The 18454-nt window shown below is 41.8% G+C and overlaps 1 protein-coding gene across 1 annotated transcript in view; it reads left to right on the top strand.

Moving 5' to 3' along the window:
* The first annotated feature begins 7598 nt into the window (after positions 1-7598).
* Positions 7599-18454, top strand: part of CCDC39 (coiled-coil domain containing 39) — a 58959-nt gene continuing 48103 nt past the window's right edge. Inside the window, exons 1-2 of the mRNA XM_056121910.1 lie at positions 7599-7688; positions 14028-14147. Coding sequence (XP_055977885.1) covers positions 7599-7688; positions 14028-14147 — 210 coding nt within the window. The remainder of the gene's footprint in view (positions 7689-14027; positions 14148-18454) is intronic.

The raw sequence follows: 18454 nt of genomic DNA, 5'->3' as shown, positions 1-18454 counted from the left end.
ATTGATCACAGGTTGGCCAAGCAAGGCAACCGCCCTATCTGCTGTGCTATCCCTCCAGCCCCTATCTTCTTGTTTTCATATGTATATATTTTAATTTATTTTTGTAAAGGTCATGTTGTTATTACTATCATCATCATCATCATTATTTAATAAGGCCAGTCCTGGTCATGTGCATCTGACGGTTTGGTGCTTGGGCGTCGCTAGGGCTACTGCCACTAGCTGGAGTGTTAGGCAAGGAGAGGGAGGCAAAGCAGTGTCAGGAGCTGGAGTCAGTATACATATGGTAGGCATATACTATTGCCACTTAAGCATCTCCTTTGCTCCACATTTTGGCAAAACAAAAAAGTCTCTTTGCATTTTTTTCGGGGGGGGGGTGAAGTTTGGGTCACACCTGGCAATGCTCAGGTGTTTCTCCTGGCTCTACACTCCTAGTGGTGCTCAGGGGATGCTGGGTATCAAATCCAGGTCAGTCCGCATGCAAGGCAAGTGCCCGGACCCACCCTACTATCACTCGGCCTCCCACCCCAAACATCTCTTTTTATATTTTTCCTGAGCAACCAGGTTTAGATGCAGTTGTCTACTTGGAAATGAGATAGTAAAAGGATATCATCTATCTTAGCATTTTTAGATTAAATCGAGTATTTCAAGTCTTGTTAGATTAGGGATTTTCTTTCAAAATCTAGACTTGAACAAATTGGCATGGAGTTATTAACTAGAAGTTGAAGAATAATAGAAGTGGAAATTGTGTCAATGGGGGAGGTGCTTAAAATGAAGCACGGCTATCATTTTAAGGCAGAAACAAAGACTTTGGAGAAAGCATGGCTATTTTGTCCAAAATTCAACATTCTTCACCCTAAAATTCAGTGAACGGAATCCTTGCAATATGGATATGGGTCTTTTCAGAGCTTTGCCTTCCAAACTTCTCACATCTCTGCACTAATCATTTGGCAGCTGCAGCTGATGCAGAGAGTAGCAGAAAATAGATGGGCCAAGGTTGCTGCCTCAGTCTTCACATTAGGAACTGGGAGGGTGGGGTGTGGAAAACAGAAAGGAAATATTTCAGTCATGTAGACAGCAATAACACTAATAGCTTTAAAAGCAGCATTTCCACACACATGAAATACACAATACAAATAACTACATGCTATTTTAATGTAAACTGGTACTAACATTTTTATAGTAGCACTGTACTGTAGCACTGCCGTCCCATTGTTCACCAGTTTGCTTGAGCGGGCACCAGTAACGTCTCCATTGTGAGACTTCTTGTTACTGTTTTTGGCATATCGAATATGCCACTGGGAGCCTGCCAGGCTCTGCCGTGCGGGCGGGATACTCTCAGCAGCTTGCTGGGCTCTCCGAGAGGGACGGAGGAATTGAACCCGGGTGGGCTGCGTAAGGAGGACATTAATTAAAAGATGATTTTCCCCCATAAGGTTTTTGAACTCTAAAATTCCATTTTCCCATCCAGGCAAAAATTCCCTCTATCAGTTTAATCTTTCTCTTCTACAGCCATGGAAACTGAGGCATTGCGGGAGTGGGGCAGAGAAGGAATGAAATCGAGGGAGGAAGTAAGAAGATGAGGAAGGGAAATACTGGAGAAAGCAGGGGTCAAAAGCTTTGGTACAACAGTGATTTGGGAATAGGATAGCTCTGTAGTTCAGAGCCAACAAGATTGGAAATGTGATATTCAAACTACAAGTACCAAAATTTATCATGTGACTGTCAAGGTGACAGGCTGAGGGAAAGAGGAGGACTGGGCTGGGAGGTAACTTGGGAATGCTTGGTGGAGGGAAACTGACACTTGTCATGGGATTGGTGATAGAACATTAGTGGCTAAAACTCAATGATCAATAACTTTGCAAAGCACAGTCCTTTAATAAAATAATAAAAAAAAACTTTAAAAAGAAGTGGAAAATAGAATGTGTTGCTAATTCTAGTTATGGAAACACTATTTCTAAGTCCATAAGGTTAAATATATATGCAAACCCCAGATAAATGCAAAAGAGACAATGCCACATTGAGTGAGAATGTCAAAAGTATTCAAGTCATTTACATGGAGAAAATAGCCCAATTTGTCTGAAGGAAAAGCTTTATGCCTTTTGTGCATTTAAGTAATACATTGGAACTTTTTAGTAGTTCTCATTTAAAAAAATTTGCTCCAAATGTGTAGTAAAATTCTGTTTCAAGAAGGAAATCTGCTTCCTGCTACAGTTTATGCCTTGTTTCTGTTTAGTTAGAAATTACCCTGGGTGGGTGGGGACTGCAGTGATGTCACATTGGGTAAGGGGCTTGCCTTTCACACAATGCCTACCAGCATTCCATATGGTCATCCAAGACCCCCAGTGTAAAAAACTATGCACGCAGAAGGTTGTGTGTTCGCGGGGTCTCTGGACGGCTCTATCTCACCGCCTGCGTTCGGTGCCCTAGAGCCGCTGTGTGTGGCCTGCATCGGGACGGCTATTGGCCAAGGGCAGATGAAGGAAGAGACGAGGGCCAGGCCGGTTGATCTTAGTGGCAGTTTATTACAAGTTTGGGCTCTCGGTGACGAGACACGAGGGGCCTCATGGGATGGGGGTGGAGTCGGCCCTTTCCTCCCAGTCTCAACAAGACCCTGAGTCGCCGCCCGTGAACGGCCTTTCTGGCTCCTGATCAAGCTGCTTAACAGCCATGATCCCAGAGACTCAGGAGCAAATCTCAGAACCCAGCAGGTTTTGGTAGAAATCCCTCCAGATTTAATTGTTAAAATTTCGGAATTTCAAAATCGCGTGGCCACTACTGCAGTCATGCGGCGTCATATGTTATTCATAGCCAGCAATAGAAAATAAATTGTCTACCATTGCCTTTTCAGTAGATCTGAGTGTTGGGGAAAAATCCCAAATAATAATGTTGGGTCTGGTGTCAAAATAATGAATGTAATCAAAGTAGAGAGAGAGTAATGTGGAAATCATCTGCTCCACAGGTAGGGGGAGGGTGTGGGTTGGGGGTATACTAGGGTTTTTGGTGGTGGAGAATGGGCGCTGGTGAAGGTACCGGTGTTTCTTTGTACGACGGAGATTTAAACCCGAAGACTTTGTAACTGTTCTCACGTTGATTCAATAAATAAAATTGTAAAGAATGAAAAAAAGGTAAGGTGGAGTTCATGCCCAATTCAATCAGCTAATCAGTGGCTGAATAAATAGCAGTACTCCTACATTAAAAAAAAGTTTCAATATAAAAAAAGTATTCAAGTCAGAACCATTGAGAAATATATAATAAATGCATATTCACTGTATCACTGTATCACTGTCCTCCCATTGTTCATCGATTTGCTCGAGCGGGCCCAGTAACGTCTCCATTGGAGATTTTGTTGTTACTGTGTTTGGCATATTGAATACATCACGGGTAGATTGCCAATGCATATTAGACAATGAATTATTAATTTTGTTAGGTGTGATAATATTAGGTTACAAAACATTAAATGTTAAAACAGTAATGTGTATTTAGGTAAGTCGCAATGAAATACGTTTGTGATTTTCTTTAAAATGCTTTCGGGTCTGGAGAGATAGAACGGCAGGCAGGGCCCTTGCCTTGCACCCACAGTACTCCCTGTGATTACCCAGAACTGCTAGGTATGATTACTGAACAGAGCCAGGAATAAGTGTGAGCACCAATGGGTGTAGCACTCCAAACCCTTTCGTCTAATCACACTAAAAACCAAAAAACCTTCAGCAGAAGATGTAAATAAAGCTAAGAAAAAGAAGAATGGCAAGTCAAGGTGGTGAACAGGAGATTCTTACTCTCAGAGGGTGGGGGGCAGAGAAAGGCTATTGACGACTTGCCTACTTTATTCATTTGACCTCAGCTAGCGTCAGTTTATCTGGAAAATGAAAGGATTAAACTAGTTGTTTTGTCCTTTCCAGTTCTGACATGATGTACAACAAAAAGTTATAACCTCAAATGACTACCATACCCAAGCAGGTCATTCAAATGAATAAATTTTCTGTTTAAAGGGGGAGAATTGAAGAGATAGTACATCGGACAGTGGGAAAGGCACTTGGTTATTTGTTCCCCAGCACTTTTTGTTTGTTTTTGTTTTTGGGTCACACCCGGTGATGCACCGGGGTTACTCCTGGCTCATATACTCAGGAATTACTCCTGGCGGTGCTCTGGGAACCATATGGGATGCTGGGAATTGAACCCAGGTTGGCTGCGTGCAAGGCAAACGCCCTAGCTGTTGTGCTATGGCTCCAGCCCTCCCCAGCACTCTTATGGTACCCAGCGTCCTCCAGGAGTGATGCCTGAGCTCAGAGCCAAGAGTAAGTCTCATCACCACATCTATCTATCTATCTATGCATCTATCAATGCATCTATCTGTCTATGCATCTATCTTTCTATCTATAGAGAGAATCTTTATTTTTTTTTCCCCTTTATTTTATTTTATTTTTTTTTAAAGTTGTAGATTTACAATTTTTTGTGCTTTGGTTTCAATTATACAATGATCAGATACCCATCCCTCCACCAGTGCCCATTTTCCACCACCATGGATAATATCCCTCCCACCCCCATCCCCCCATCCCCCCGTCTCTGTGGCAGGGCAATCCCCTGTGTTCTCTCTCTCCTTTTGAGTGTTGTGGTCTGCAAAAGAGGCATTGAGTGGCAAACATGTTCAGTCCATAGTCTACTTTCGACATGCATCTCCCCTCCTGGGAGGATCCTCCAAACATCCTTTATTTGGTGCTCCCTTCTCTATCTGAATAGCCCTTTCCTCTAGGATACCCGGCTGGCCTCTAAGTTATGGAGTAATCCTCCTGGTGCTGATCTCAGCTATTCTTGGGTATTAATCTCATACTTTGTTACTTTATATCCCCCAGATGAATGCAATCTTTCTATGTCTATCCCTCTCTTTCTGACTCATTTCGCTTAGCATGATACTTTCCATATTGTACCACTTGTATGTAAATTTCATGACTTCATCTTTTCTAAGAGCTACATAGTACTCCATTGTGTAGATGTACCAAAGTTTCTTTAACCAGTCATCTGTTCTTGGGCATTCAGGTTTCTTCCAGTTTCTGGCTATTGTAAAGAGGGCTGCAATCAACAAACAAGTGCAGATGTCACTTCGACTATACATTTTTGCCTCTCTGGGATATATTCCCAGGAGTGGTATTGCTGGGTCAAATGGGAGCTCAATTTCTAATTTTTTGAGAATCGTCCATACTGTTTTCCAGAAGGGCTGAACCAGTGGACATTCCCACCAACAGTGAAGGAGTGTCCCTTTCTCGCCACATCCACGCCAGCATCGGTTGCTTTTGTTCTTTTGAATGTGGGCCAGTCTCTGAGGTGTGAGATGGTATCTCATTGTGGTTTTGATCTGCATCTCCCTGATGATTAATGATGTAGAGCATTTTCTCATGTGCTTTTTTGCCATTCGGATTTCTTCTTTGAGAAAGTTTCTGTTCATTTCATTGCCCCATTTTTGGATGGGGTTGGATGTTTTCTTCTTGTGGAGTTTAACCAGTATTTTGTATATCCTGGATATCAACCCCTTGTCAGATGTGTATTCGGTGAATATCCTTTCCCATTCTGTAGACTGTCTTTGTACTTTGGTCACTGTTTCTTTGGAGGTGCAGAAGCTTCTTAGTTTAAGATAGTCCCATTTATCTATCTCTGTTTTCACTTGCTCGGCCAGTGGCGTGGCATCTTTGAAGATACCATTAGCTTCAATGTCATGGAGGGTTTTGCCAACTTTATCTTCAATGTACCTTATGGTTTCTGGTCTGATGTTGAGGTCTTTAATCCATTTTGATCTTACTTTTGTACATGGTGTTAGGCAGAGTTCTGAGCCTATTTTTTTGCATGTAGCCGTCCAGTGATGCCAACACAATTTATTAAAGAGGCTTTCCTTACTCCACTTCACATTACTTGCACCTTTATCAAAGATTAGATGAGCATATGATTGAGGAGAGATGTCAGTGTATTCAACCCTGTTCCATTGGTCTGCAGTTCTGCCTTTGTTCCAGTACCATGCTGTTTTAATTATTACTGCTTTGTAGTACAGTTTGAAGTTCGGGAGGTTGATTCCTCCCATTTTCTTTTTCCCAAGAATTGCTTTAGCTATTCGTGGGGGCTTATTGTTCCATATAAATTTCAAGAGTGTTTGCTCCATTTCTTTGAAGAATGTCATGGGTATCCTTATAGGGATTGCATTGAATTTATACAATGCTTTCGGTAGTATTGCCATTTTGACAATGTTAAGTCTCCCGACCCATGAGCAGGGGATATCTTTCCATTTCCTCATGTCCTCTTTTATTTCCTGAAGTAGCGTTTTGTAGTTTTCTTTGTACAGGTCCTTTACTTCCTTAGTTAAGCTGATTCCTAGGTACTTGATTTTCTGGGGCACAATTATGAATGGGATTGTTTTTTTCATGTTGCTTTAGAGAGAATCTTTAGCCCAAGAATGCCATTTGATTTGGACTCAGCATTTCCGAGCTTTATATTTAGTTTGTAGATTAGGAAGAAATAGAGCTCCCCATGACATATTTGATGTGCCAAACACAGTAACAACAAGTCTCAAAATGGAGACGTTACTGGACCCGCTGGGGCAAATTGATGAACAATGGGAGGACAGTGTTTGTTTGTTTTCATAGTAAAATAAAATAAATTAAGTGTAGCACTGTTCTCCCGTTGTTCATCGATTAGGTCTAGAGAGCCCAGTAACGTTTCCATTGTGAAACTTATTTTGTTACTATGTTTGGCATATTGAATACACCACAGGGAGCTTGCCAGGCTTTGCCATACAGGCGAAATACTCTCAGTAGCTTGCCAGGGTCTCGGAGAGGGGCAGAGGAATTAACCCCGTATGGTCTGCAGGGTTGGGTTGGCCGCGTGCAAGGCAAACACCCTACCCGCTGTGCTATCGCTCCAGCCAGCAAATTGTTAATGAATAAAAATGCAAAGAAAACTTTTTTTTTTAAACAAACAAAAAGACATTTCTTGACTTAAGGACCAGGAGGGCCCACTAAACGGCGCGCTGCAGTTCAGGAGCACTGGGCATGGATCCTGCTTCAAAATAGCGTCTGTTTCATCTGGAGAGTCCGTCTTCACAACTCCACAAACACCACTTGGAGAAGAAAAAAAAAAGATTTGTTTTCTTGGTCCGCTCTCCCCTGCCGCGGGCGCTCAGGAGGTGGCGGCCACCTGGACACGGTCGCATCCCGCGGCCACCAGCAGGCACGACCGACTCCACCCCCCCCACACACCCCCCCCCCTTGCAGAGCCCGACGAGCAGCTAGGCGGGTGCAGTCTCAAGGAAGCCCGGGAAGTGGGGGGGCGGGGTGGTGGTGGCTAAAACTATTAGCTTTCCCAACTGCTTGCGAGGGCCAAGCATTCCCCGCAAATCCGGCATTCCAGGCAGGAAGCCTGGGCCCGGGCGCTGCGCTTCCGGCTTGGTAACTAAGGACGCGGACGGTTGCTAGGGCCGCGGTGGAGCCTGCTGCGCGGCTTTTCCCCGGGGCTCCGCTGCTCTATTCCGGCGCGAGGTGAAAGCGGATTTTTTTTTTTAAAGATTTTCCCTTCTTTGTTTTGTCTGCCTGTCTGGACTTTGCGAGCATTTTGCCAGCATGACCAGCAGGTTCTTGGAGGAGCTGAAGTGGGAGGATGGGCTCTCCATCCCGGTGGCGAACGAGGAAAACAAGGAACTGGAAGACCAGGTAAAGAGCGCGGGGGAGAGGAGGGAGGCTTTGGGGGGCGCTTTCTAGTTTGCCGCGATCCTCCCACCCCTTTGCCTCGTTTCCCCCCTTAATCCCATCTGTGTCCGGAGCGCCCCACTCCTCCCTCTCTCCCCACTCCAGTGCCTGCGCTTATAAAAGATACTGAAACGGAAACTGTGAAATGTGCGGAAACGGATGATCCTGACACTCAGGGTCCTGAAGGCAGAATCTTTAGAAAGACTCTCATTTCACTTCTCTTTTCCACCTGCTGGTTTTCAGCCCCCTGGGCAGGACACAAGGACCATGCTTCCAGAGCCCACTTGGTAGGCGCGAGGCAGCGTTTTGCTAAGGGACCTGGAGGTAGCAAGCGATTTGCGGAAGCAAACAGGCTTTGGTTAACTTTTAACTTTTCTTTGAGTGTCTGCACACAGTTTAAGGTTGAAAGCGATTTTAAAAGTTTGAAGGCCGATGTTTTGTTAATAATGTAAAAATGTACTTTCACAACTTCTCCAAGTAAGCATTAAATTGTCCTGGGGTATTTTCACATTGTAAGGCATTGTAAAGACTCCTGCTAACCTACTTGCGACCAATTCACAGTAGTTCTGAAAAATTCAATTATAAACATCTCAGCAGACTTTTGAAAATCTTAACAGGTCAGTTTAAAGTTCCAACGCATAGCAATTTGTTGTGTAGAAGAGGGTGCAAGAACAGATAATGTTTGTGCTATAGGATAGAGTGTACTGTTTCCCTTCTAAAATGAAAAGAAACTTTTTTTCCCCTTCTTCTTGGTTCATACCCAGCTATGCATAGGGATTACTCCTGACTCTGCACTCAGGAATTACTCCTGGTGGTGCTCGGGGTACCATATGGGATGCTGGGAATCTATCCCGGGTCAGTCTCCTGTAAGACAAACGCTTTACCCACTGTACTATAGCTCCAGCTCCATGAAAAAACTTTTTTTTTTTAAATGTAAACTACTGTAAAGTTTTCTAAAGTATTTGCTCCTGTCTACTTAGTTCTGCCTTATTTACTCAAGGCTGTAGTTTCTTTTTTTTTTTTTCAGTCTTTATTTTGGGGCTACACCTGGCGATGCTCAGGGGTTGCTCCTGGATCTTCACTCAAGTATTTCTCCTGGTGCGTGGAATCCTACCTGGGTGGGTCACATGCAGGGCAAGTGCCCTCAGGTCAGGTCAGCACTGTCTCTCTAGCCTGAAGGCTGTAGTTTCTGTTTTGTGTTTTCAATGGTGTAACATTAGGAAGTACAGGACATTTAGCACCGAGTACTGAGGAATGAAGTGAAGAACTATCCAGCCCTGGGTTCAGATTCTACTTAGGAGTACCGAGCCTGTTTCTTTTCCTGTAATGGACATATAATGACTATCCCACTGTGTTGTAATTAGAACACTAAGTTGACATTCTACTCACACAATGGATTTTAGTCCAAAACAAACACTGTCCTCCCGTTGTTCATTGATTTGCTTGAGCGGGCCCAGTAATGTCTCCATTTTGAGACTTCTTGTTACTGTGTTTGGCATATCAAATACGTCATGGGTAGCTTGCCAGGCTTTGCTGTGCGGGCAAGATACTCTCGGTAGCTTGCTGGACTCTCTGAGAGGGGCGGAGGAATCGGCCCGGCTCAGCCGGGCTGGCTGCACACAAGGCAGTAGACCTACCGCTGTGCTATCGCTCCAGCCTAACTATTTTAAGACATTACAGAATATTAAAAGGAATAATGAGGTCCATTATCACTTGACCTGATTAAGTGCAAATCATTAAAATCTTGAAAGTTTAAGATATTCAAACCTAAAAAAGGGGATAAAAATATTAGATATTATCCTCTCCCCCCCAAAGGTGCCCTTTGAGAGAAATGACAATAACTAAAAAGTTATTGGTAGAAAGGACTGTAGCTATAAAGACACCAAATCCAAAGAGAATTACTATAACAATGAAAATCTGCTGTCTGCTGATTTTGACAAAAATCTAATTTACTTAAAGGAGAATAAAAAAAATGCTGTCTTTCAGGTGTTCCTTGATCACAAGAGTTTTGAAAAATTTGAGTTTTTGTTTGTTGGGGGTCATACCTGGCAAATCTCAGGGCTTACTCCTGGCCCTGCACTCAGGAATCACTCCATGCCATGCTTCGCCTGCCATATGAGATGCCAGGGATCGAACCTGGGTTGACTGCAAGCAAAGCAAATGCCTTACCCACTGTACTATGGCTCTAGACCTGATCACAAGAGATATTGACTACTAAAATTGTCTAACATTAAAAACCTGTACATAAAAGATAAAAAAGAAAGGTTTATACTACTGTTTTAAAAGTTATTTGTGTCTAATATCTTCTGTATCAGTGCATTCTCTGCTCTTTTATCTTTCAAAGAAAAAAAGAGAAAAGGTCACTTCCACCTTCTTTTATCTCATTAGAAATTAATTTTATAATTTTCATACTTTGAATGTTTGCTTTCATTTTCATTCTATTGAGTACCCTTACTTTTTAAAAAAATTTTTATTAGTGAAACACCATGAGGTACAGTTGTAGACTTACAAATTTTTGTGCTTGGGTTTAAACTATACAATGATTGAGTACCCATCCCTCCACCAGTGCCCATTCTCCACCACCACTAGTCCCAGGATCCCTCCCACCCCTCACCCCCCCATCCCACCCTGCCTCTGGTAGGGCAGTCCCTTTTGTTCTCTCTCTCCTCTTGAGTGCTGTGGTTTGCAAAAGAGGCAGTGAGTGGGTATCGTGTTTGGTCTATAGTCTACTTTCAGCATGCATCTCCCATCCTGGGGGGATCTTCCCAACACCCTTTATTTGGTGCTCCCTTCTCTATCTGAGCTGCCTTTACCCCTAGAGTGTGCGGCTGGCCTCCGAACCATGGAGCAAACCTCCTGGTACTTATCTCGGCTATTCTTGGTTGTTAGTCTCCTATTTTGTTACTTTATGTTCCCCAGATGGATGCAATCTTTCTATGTCTGTCCCTCTCTTTCTGACTCATCTCACTTAGCATGGTACTTTCCATGTAGTACCCTTGTATGTAAATTTCATGAGTTCAACCTTTCTAACAGCTACATAGTACTCCATTGTGTAGATGTACCAAAGTTTCTTTAACCAGTCATCTGTTCTCGGGCACTCAGGTTTTTTCCAGATTCTAGCTATTGTAAACAGTGCTGCAATGAACAAAAAAGTGCAGATGTCACTTCGACTATACTTTTTTGCCTCTCTGGGATATATTCCCAGGAGTGGTATTGCCAGGTCAAATGGGAGCTCAATTTCTAATTTTTTGAGAATCGTCCATACTGTTTTCCAAAAGGGCTGAACCAGTCGACATTCCCACCAGCAGTGAAGGAGGGTCCCTTTCTCGCCACATCTGCACCAACACTGGTTGCTTTTGTTCTTTTGGATGTGGGCCAGTCTCTGTGGTATGAAATGATATCTCATTGTGGTTTTGATCTGCATCTCCCTGATGATTAATGATGTGGAGAATTTTCTCATGTGCCTTTTAGCCATTCGGATTTCTTCTTTGAGAAAGTTTCTGCTCATTTCGTCGCCCCATTTTTTGATGGGGTTGGATGTTTTCTTCTTGTGGAGTTCAACCAGTTTAAGCATGTGATCATCTAATCTTTGATAAGGGGGAAAGAAAAGTGAAGTGGAGCAAGGAAAGCCACTTTAACAAACTATGCTGGCAAAACTGGACGGCTATATGAAAAAAAGTGGGCTCAGATCTCTGCCTAACATATACTTGTATTTCCTTGATATCAAACCCTTGTCAGATGTGTATTCGGCGAATATCCTTTCCCATTCTGTAGACTGTCTTTGTATTTTGGTCACTGTTTCTTTAGAGGTACAGAAGTTTTGTAGTTTAAGATAGTCCTATTTGTCTATTTCTGTTTTCACTTGCTTGGCCAGTGGCGTGACATCTTTGAAGATACCATTAGCTTCAATGTCATGGAGGGTTTTGCCAACTTTGTCTTCAATGTACCTTATGGATTCCTGTCTGATGTTGAGGTCTTTAATCCATTTTGATATTACTTTTGTACATGGTGTTAGGCAGAGATCTGAGCCCACTTTTTTTCATGTAGCCGTCCAGTTTTGCCAGCACAATTTGTTAAAGAGGCTTTCCTTGGTCCACTTCACTTTTCTTGCCCCCTTATCAAAGATTAGATGATCATATGCTTGGGGGAGATGTCAGTATATTCAACCCTGTTCCATTGTCAGTACTCTTGCTTTTTATTAATTTTTAAATATTTAATATTTTGATTGTTCTTAAATGTAGGCAGTTCAGGTTGTTGGGTTCTTTCCTCAAATGTCTGTGTTATTACAGGTTCACATAATTGTGTTTTTAACTCCTTTTATCCGAGGTTGTCTGATTCCTCGATTTGCCTGACCTGAGAGGGAGGGAGGGAGTGAGAGAGGAAGAGAGGGAGAGAGGGAGAGGAGAGAGGAATGGAGGGAGAGAAAGAAGAGAGCAAGAGAGAGAGAGAGAGAGAGAGAGAGAGAGAGAGGAGAACTCTTGTCTTTTTCTCTTCCTCTACTGGCGTGAACTAATTCCAGTAGGAGATTTCCACCCTCATATCCACCTAATTTAAGCCTAATTTACCTCCAAGAGATGCCCCCCCCCCTCATTTAATTGGGGCATTAGGGGATCCAGCATTTCGGGCTACATAAATATTTAGTTTAAAACAACTAGTCAAAAAAATAAAGAGCTCCGAGTAGTGCTTAGAAGGCTCAGGGCTTCACGCGCTAGTCTCAGCCAACCTGGCCATGGTTTAATATGAGGCCCTGAGGATTCAATGTTGCTCTGACCTTGCAATGCCAGGGGATTACTCATGCCACCCAGTAGTGCTAAGGGCCTTCAGGGCTATCCACAGGATTGCTTGGGAGACTTTGTGTTGCCAGGGATCAAACTTGGGAGGGCATTTGCCAACTATGCATTTTGCATCAGAATTTACTCTCTATTGTCTCCTATTCTGCTAACAATTAACATCTCCTTCCAAACTCCCAATAAATTATGAGCTGGAGAGACAGCTCAAAAGGTTGAAATATATGTTTTGCATGCAGGAAACCTGGGTTGTTCCCTGGTGGTGCCTCATGGGTCCCTGAATGTCACCAGGAGTGAATCCAGCATATATTTGGGAATGGAGCCCCCAATCCCCCAACAAATTAAAAAAACCTGAAATTAGCAAAAATTAATAATGCACACTAGATATAAAATCAATGTAAGGATATATGTATTATTATTATTAACTTTAGAATATAGGATATGACAAATAAGCTATTTCCTTTCTTCCTTAGCTGAAAATTTGCATTTTTGTTTTCTTTCTTTGCACGTAATTGAACTGTGCTGTGCAAATTCTTCGTTGTAGCCCCACCGAGGGCGTCAGCTCAAGAATTCAGGGAGACACTGTTCAGTTATGTTGGGCTTTCACATTGTTTTGAAAGTTGATTTATTCTGATGGTCCCAAGAATTTATAACTTCCTACAATGTTGTGCTTTATATTTATGTAATTTGGCCTTGATTTCAGATTCTAGTCAAATAGCTCAGGCTTTATGTTTTTGTTATACCTTTTGTATGTTTTTCTTTGCCTTAGAGATTTTCTGATTTAGTTATGAAATACACTCATTTTTCCTTTCATAACATAGTTTTACTGTATAAAAATACACTTTCATAGTTTATTCTATTAATGCTGCAAGTGTCAAAGTTTTATTGATTTATTCTATAATTTTGTGCTAATTTATGTTATGCTCTTTGGAGGACATCCCTGGCAGTGCTCAAGGGTACTACTGAGTCAGTGCTTGGGGATTCCTTAAGGTGGTGTTTAAGGGACCATGTATACCAGGAATCAAACCCAGGCCATCTGCATACAAAATGTGTGCTCCAGCTACTGAATTATCTCTCAACCCTATGATGCTAATTTTCTCACAGTAATCTGATATTAATTTTAGCACTCTTTAACAATACTTTAAAAATCAGCCACTTTTAGAATCTCCCATGGATAAAGATGCAGAGTAATTGCGGACTTAATTTTGGATTGGCTTATGATCTATTAACATGACAAATACTTAGCAGGACCTTAATCTTAGCATTTATGTTTTATCATTTATAAATAAGTGTGAAGATAAACCCTTAACACTCCAGAATATTGTAAATCTCTAAAATATACTAAAAATAAATTAAAATAATTCTTACTTTTTTTATAAAAGTAAATGCATTTTAAAAATTAGTTTGATATAAAGTTTGTAAAATCTTCATAACTGATTGGTGAAGCTTAATAAATAATTTATTAAATTAATAATTTTATCAATAAATTTAGCATGTATTATTTATTTATTTACAGTTATCCAAGCTGCAAAATGAAAAATCACGCCTTCAACATCAGTTACAAGACTATGAAGATCGAATTAATGCAATGTCTTCTCACTTCAAAAATGTTAAGCAAGAATTCAGCTTTACTCAGGTATGTAAATATTGAAATTTATGTTTATTATATCAAGTGTGACCATGGAACATTTCACATTACATTTTTCTCTGTGAATTTTAGATATATAAATTTTTAGCATTCATAAAATGAATCATTGTGAACATAGACTTGAGCCAGAAAATAGGTAGAATGAAAGACTGAGAAACTTACTGCTGCTTCAAAGTACAAATAGTAATTCATTTGAAAAAATGTTTATTACCATTCAATTAAGTATAACTTTAAACAGATAATATGAGACAAAAATAATGATGGTTCTGAGAACGATGGCATTAAGTAGAAAGTATATAATATATATTAGAATTTTTGTTATACTTTTTAATTTTTATTAGTGAAACAGTATGAGGTACAGTTGTAGACTTACAAAGTTTTGTGCTTGGGTTTCAGTTATACAATGATCGAGTACCCATCCCTCCACCAGTGCCCATTTCCAACCATTACGGATCCCAGTATCCCTCCCAGCCCCCATTCACCCCTCCCACCCTGCCTCTGTGGCAGGGCATTCCCCTTTGTTCTCTCTCTCCTTTTGGGTGCTGTGGTTTGCAAAGGAGGCATTGAGTGGCAATCATGTTCAGTCTATAGTCTACTTTCAGCATGCATCTCCCATCCTGGGAGGATCCTCCCAACTCCCTTTATTTGGTGCTCCCTTCTCTATCTGAGCTGCCTTTTCCCCTAGCATGTGTAGCTGGCCTCCAAGCTATGGAGCAAAATTCCTGGTACTAATCTCGGCCATTCTTAGGTGTTAGTCTCCTATTTTGTTACTTTAGCATATGGCCTATTTTGGAAAATGTTCCGTGTGCACTGGAGAAGAATGTGTATTCTTTCCTTTTGGGGCGTAAAGCCCTGTATAGGTCCATAAGCCCTCTCTCTTTTATTTCTTCTTTCAAAGCCAATGTTTCCTTGCTGAGTTTTGTTCTTGTTGATCTATCTAATGGTGATAAGGCGATGTTGAAGTCTCCAGCTACTATTGTGTTGCTAGCAATGGCCTCCTTAAATTTTGTTAGCAATTGTTTAAAATATTTAGCTGTTCCCTCATTAGGTGCATATACATTTATGAGTGTGATTTCTTCCTGCTCTATGTATCCCTTGATGAATAGAAAATTGTCTTTACTGTCCCTTCTAATTATTTTCAACCTGAAATTGATATTGCCAGATACTAGTATGGCCATCCCCGCTTTTTTGAGGGAGCTGTTTGCTTGCAGGATTGTTTTCCATCCTTTAACTTTGAGTCTGTGTTTACTCTGACTGTTGAGATGAGTTACTTGTAGGTAGCAGAATGTTGGGTTCTGTCTCTGAATCCATTTTGCCACTCTGTGTGTCTTAATTGAATTTAGACTGTTTACGTTGACAGAGATTATTGTTATGGGGTTTTGTGTCATCTTTATGTAAGGATCTGTTGTGCTTGTAGGGTTTGTCTTATCTTATAGTAGCCCCTTTAGCCCTTCTTTTAGGTTTGGTTTTGAGTCTATGAAGTTCTTGAGCTGCTGTTTATCCAGAAAATAGTGTACTGTTCCTTCGAGTTTGAGTGAGAGTTTAACCGGATAGAGAATTCTTGGTGCATCGTTCATTTCAGTGAGTTTTTTCACTATATCCCACCATTGTCTTCGGACTTGGAGGGTTTCCTCTGATTGGTCTGCTGTGAATCTAAGGAGTGCTCCTTTGTATGTGATTTCCTTCTTTGCCCTTGCTGCATGCAGTATTGTGTCTCTATCCGCGGCATCCATCATTCTAACTATGGTATGTCTTGGAGTGTTTTTGTTAGGGTCTCTTTTAGCTGGCACCCTTCAGGCTCCTTGAATCTGAATGGCTGCAATGTCCAGTTCTGGGAATTTTTCAACAATGATTTGATTAATAGCGCAGTGGTAAGGCGTTTGCCTTGCGTGCAGCCGGCTCGGCCTAGCCGGGTTCGATTCCTCTGCCCCTTTCAGAGAGCCCGGCAAGCTACCGAGAGTATCTCGCCTGCACAGCAAAGCCTGGAAAGCTACTCATGATGTATTCAATATGCCAAACACAGAACAACAAGTCTCACGATGGAGACATTACTGGGCCCACTCGAGCAAACTGATGAACAACGGGAGGACGGGACCATGACCGATTTGTTTAACCGTGGCTTTTTCATTGGGATTGTTTTTCTGACCTTCTGATACTCCAATGATTATAATGCTGTTCCTCTTGGAATCATCTACCACGATTCTGATTCACTCTAGAGCTATTTTGAGGTCTGTTGCCATTGTTTGTTGTTGCCTGTAGGCTTTGTGCAGCTCATCTTCCAGTTCATTGATTCTGTCTTCCCCTCTGGTCATTCTACTGTTGATGCCACACTCGTCCCCCCCCCCCCCCCACGTGATGGGGATTTGCGTTGTTTCTTTATGTTGGTGTGGAGGTATGGGGACTGAGATGTTACACTAGATTGCTTGGTATGACTAAACTCCTGTGGCTGCCTGAGTGTTGGCCGCCAGCCCCAAATTAGGCCACGCCCACTTCTACAGAAGCCACGCCCACTTCTGAAGAGGCCACGCCTTCATGGGTACCTGGTATGTGGGCAGGGTATCAGCTGGGAGGTGAAGAAGACCAGCACAGCCCTTGGGATCGAAGAGGAAGAGACTCAGGGTTGCTGGGCATTCCAGAGTCCTAGAGGATGCTTGGGGCGTGTGCATGGAGAAAGCCAAGTCCTGGTTTCAAATATTGGTGGGTTAACTGACCTGGGGAGGGGGGGCAGAGGGAAGAAGCCTACTTTTTGGTATGTCTATTTTTAATTTTTAAATAAACAATCCACTAAGTCAATTTTGAATGGAGGAAAATTTTCCATATATTTAACTGGCTCTTTGAGGTACATGGTATTTTAATCTTTAAGAAATGAAATGTTTGTCTCTTATGTGGCCAACTGGGTTCAATCCCTGGCACCATATATGGTGTCCCAAGCAACACCACCAGTGATTCTTATCACAGTGCCAGAAGTAAGCCCTGAGCACTGCTGGGTGTGACCAAGAAAAAAAAGAGAATTGAAATATACAAAGAAAATTATGCTAAATAGTATTCAGAATTCTTTTATCAATATGTAGGATATGTTAGAATAGTAACATAGTAATTAAAATTTTAAAAGCTACGGTGACGAAGGAAGCATCCATTTTTATAGAAAATCTATTTGTGTGTGGATCCTCATTCATGATGATGCTCAGAAAGCTTCCCCAATCAGAATGGAGATTTTACAAACTTTATATAAAAATTTTAAAATGTATTTACTTTTATGAATAAAGCAACAAGTATGTGACTAATTTTCTTTTTAACAGATTTTATTGATTTACAATCTTCTGGGGTTTTAAGGGTTTATCTTCACACTTTTTGTATATGTGATCATACTTATCCAGAGTTCCAATGTCTATTATGAATAGCACTGTAGCACTGTCCTCCCGTTGTTCATCAATTTGCTCGAGCGGGCCCAGTAATGTCTCCATCGTGAGACTTGTTGTTACTGTGTTTGGCATATTGAATACGTCATGGGTAGCTTGCCAGGCTATTTGCTGTGCGGGTGAGATACTCTCAGTAGTTTGCTGGGCTCTCCAAAAGGGGCGGAGGAATCAAACCTGAACCAACTGGGTTGGCCCCGTGCAAGGCAAAATGCTTCTATAAATGTATATAGTGCAAATAGCCTTTCTAAGTAGTATTTTCTTATCCTTGTATACTGCCTTAGAATGGTACTGCTGACTCAGTTATGAATTTTCATATCATTTTGCATAGAAGTTGCACAAAGGGGCTGGAGCAATACTACAGCAGATAGGGCATTTGTCTTGCATGTGACTGACCCAGATTTGATCCCTGGTTCAATATGGTTCCCTGAGCCTGTCAGAAGTAATTCCTGAGTGCAGAGCCAGGAGTCAACCTTGAGCACTGCCAGATGTGACCCAAAACACAAACAAGAAACACACACAAAAAGAAGTTGCACCAATTTACAGTCCCAACACTTGTGTCTTTTGTATATATGCTATTTTCTTTGGTGATTAATGAGGTTATATCTTTTCTTTTTCTGTTTGTTTTGTTCAGCAAAGCCTGGCAAGCTACCTGTGGCATATTCAATATGCCAAACACAGTGACGATGAGTCTCGAAATGGAGACATTACTGGGCCCGCTCAAGCAAATCGATGAACAAAGGGAGGACAGTGTGTGTTTTTGTTTTGTTTGTTTGTTTGTTTTGGGGTCAAACCTGTGATGCTCAGGGCTTACTCCTATCTTTGCCCTCAGAGATCATACCTGTGGAGAGTGGGGAACTATATTGGGTGCTGGGAATC

This window comes from Sorex fumeus, unplaced genomic scaffold, assembly GCF_029834395.1.
Source record: "Sorex fumeus unplaced genomic scaffold, SorFum_2.1 ptg000044l, whole genome shotgun sequence".
NCBI lineage: Eukaryota > Metazoa > Chordata > Mammalia > Eulipotyphla > Soricidae > Sorex > Sorex fumeus.
Note: the sequence above shows the minus strand (reverse complement) of the source record. Positions and strands in the feature narration are given on the sequence as shown.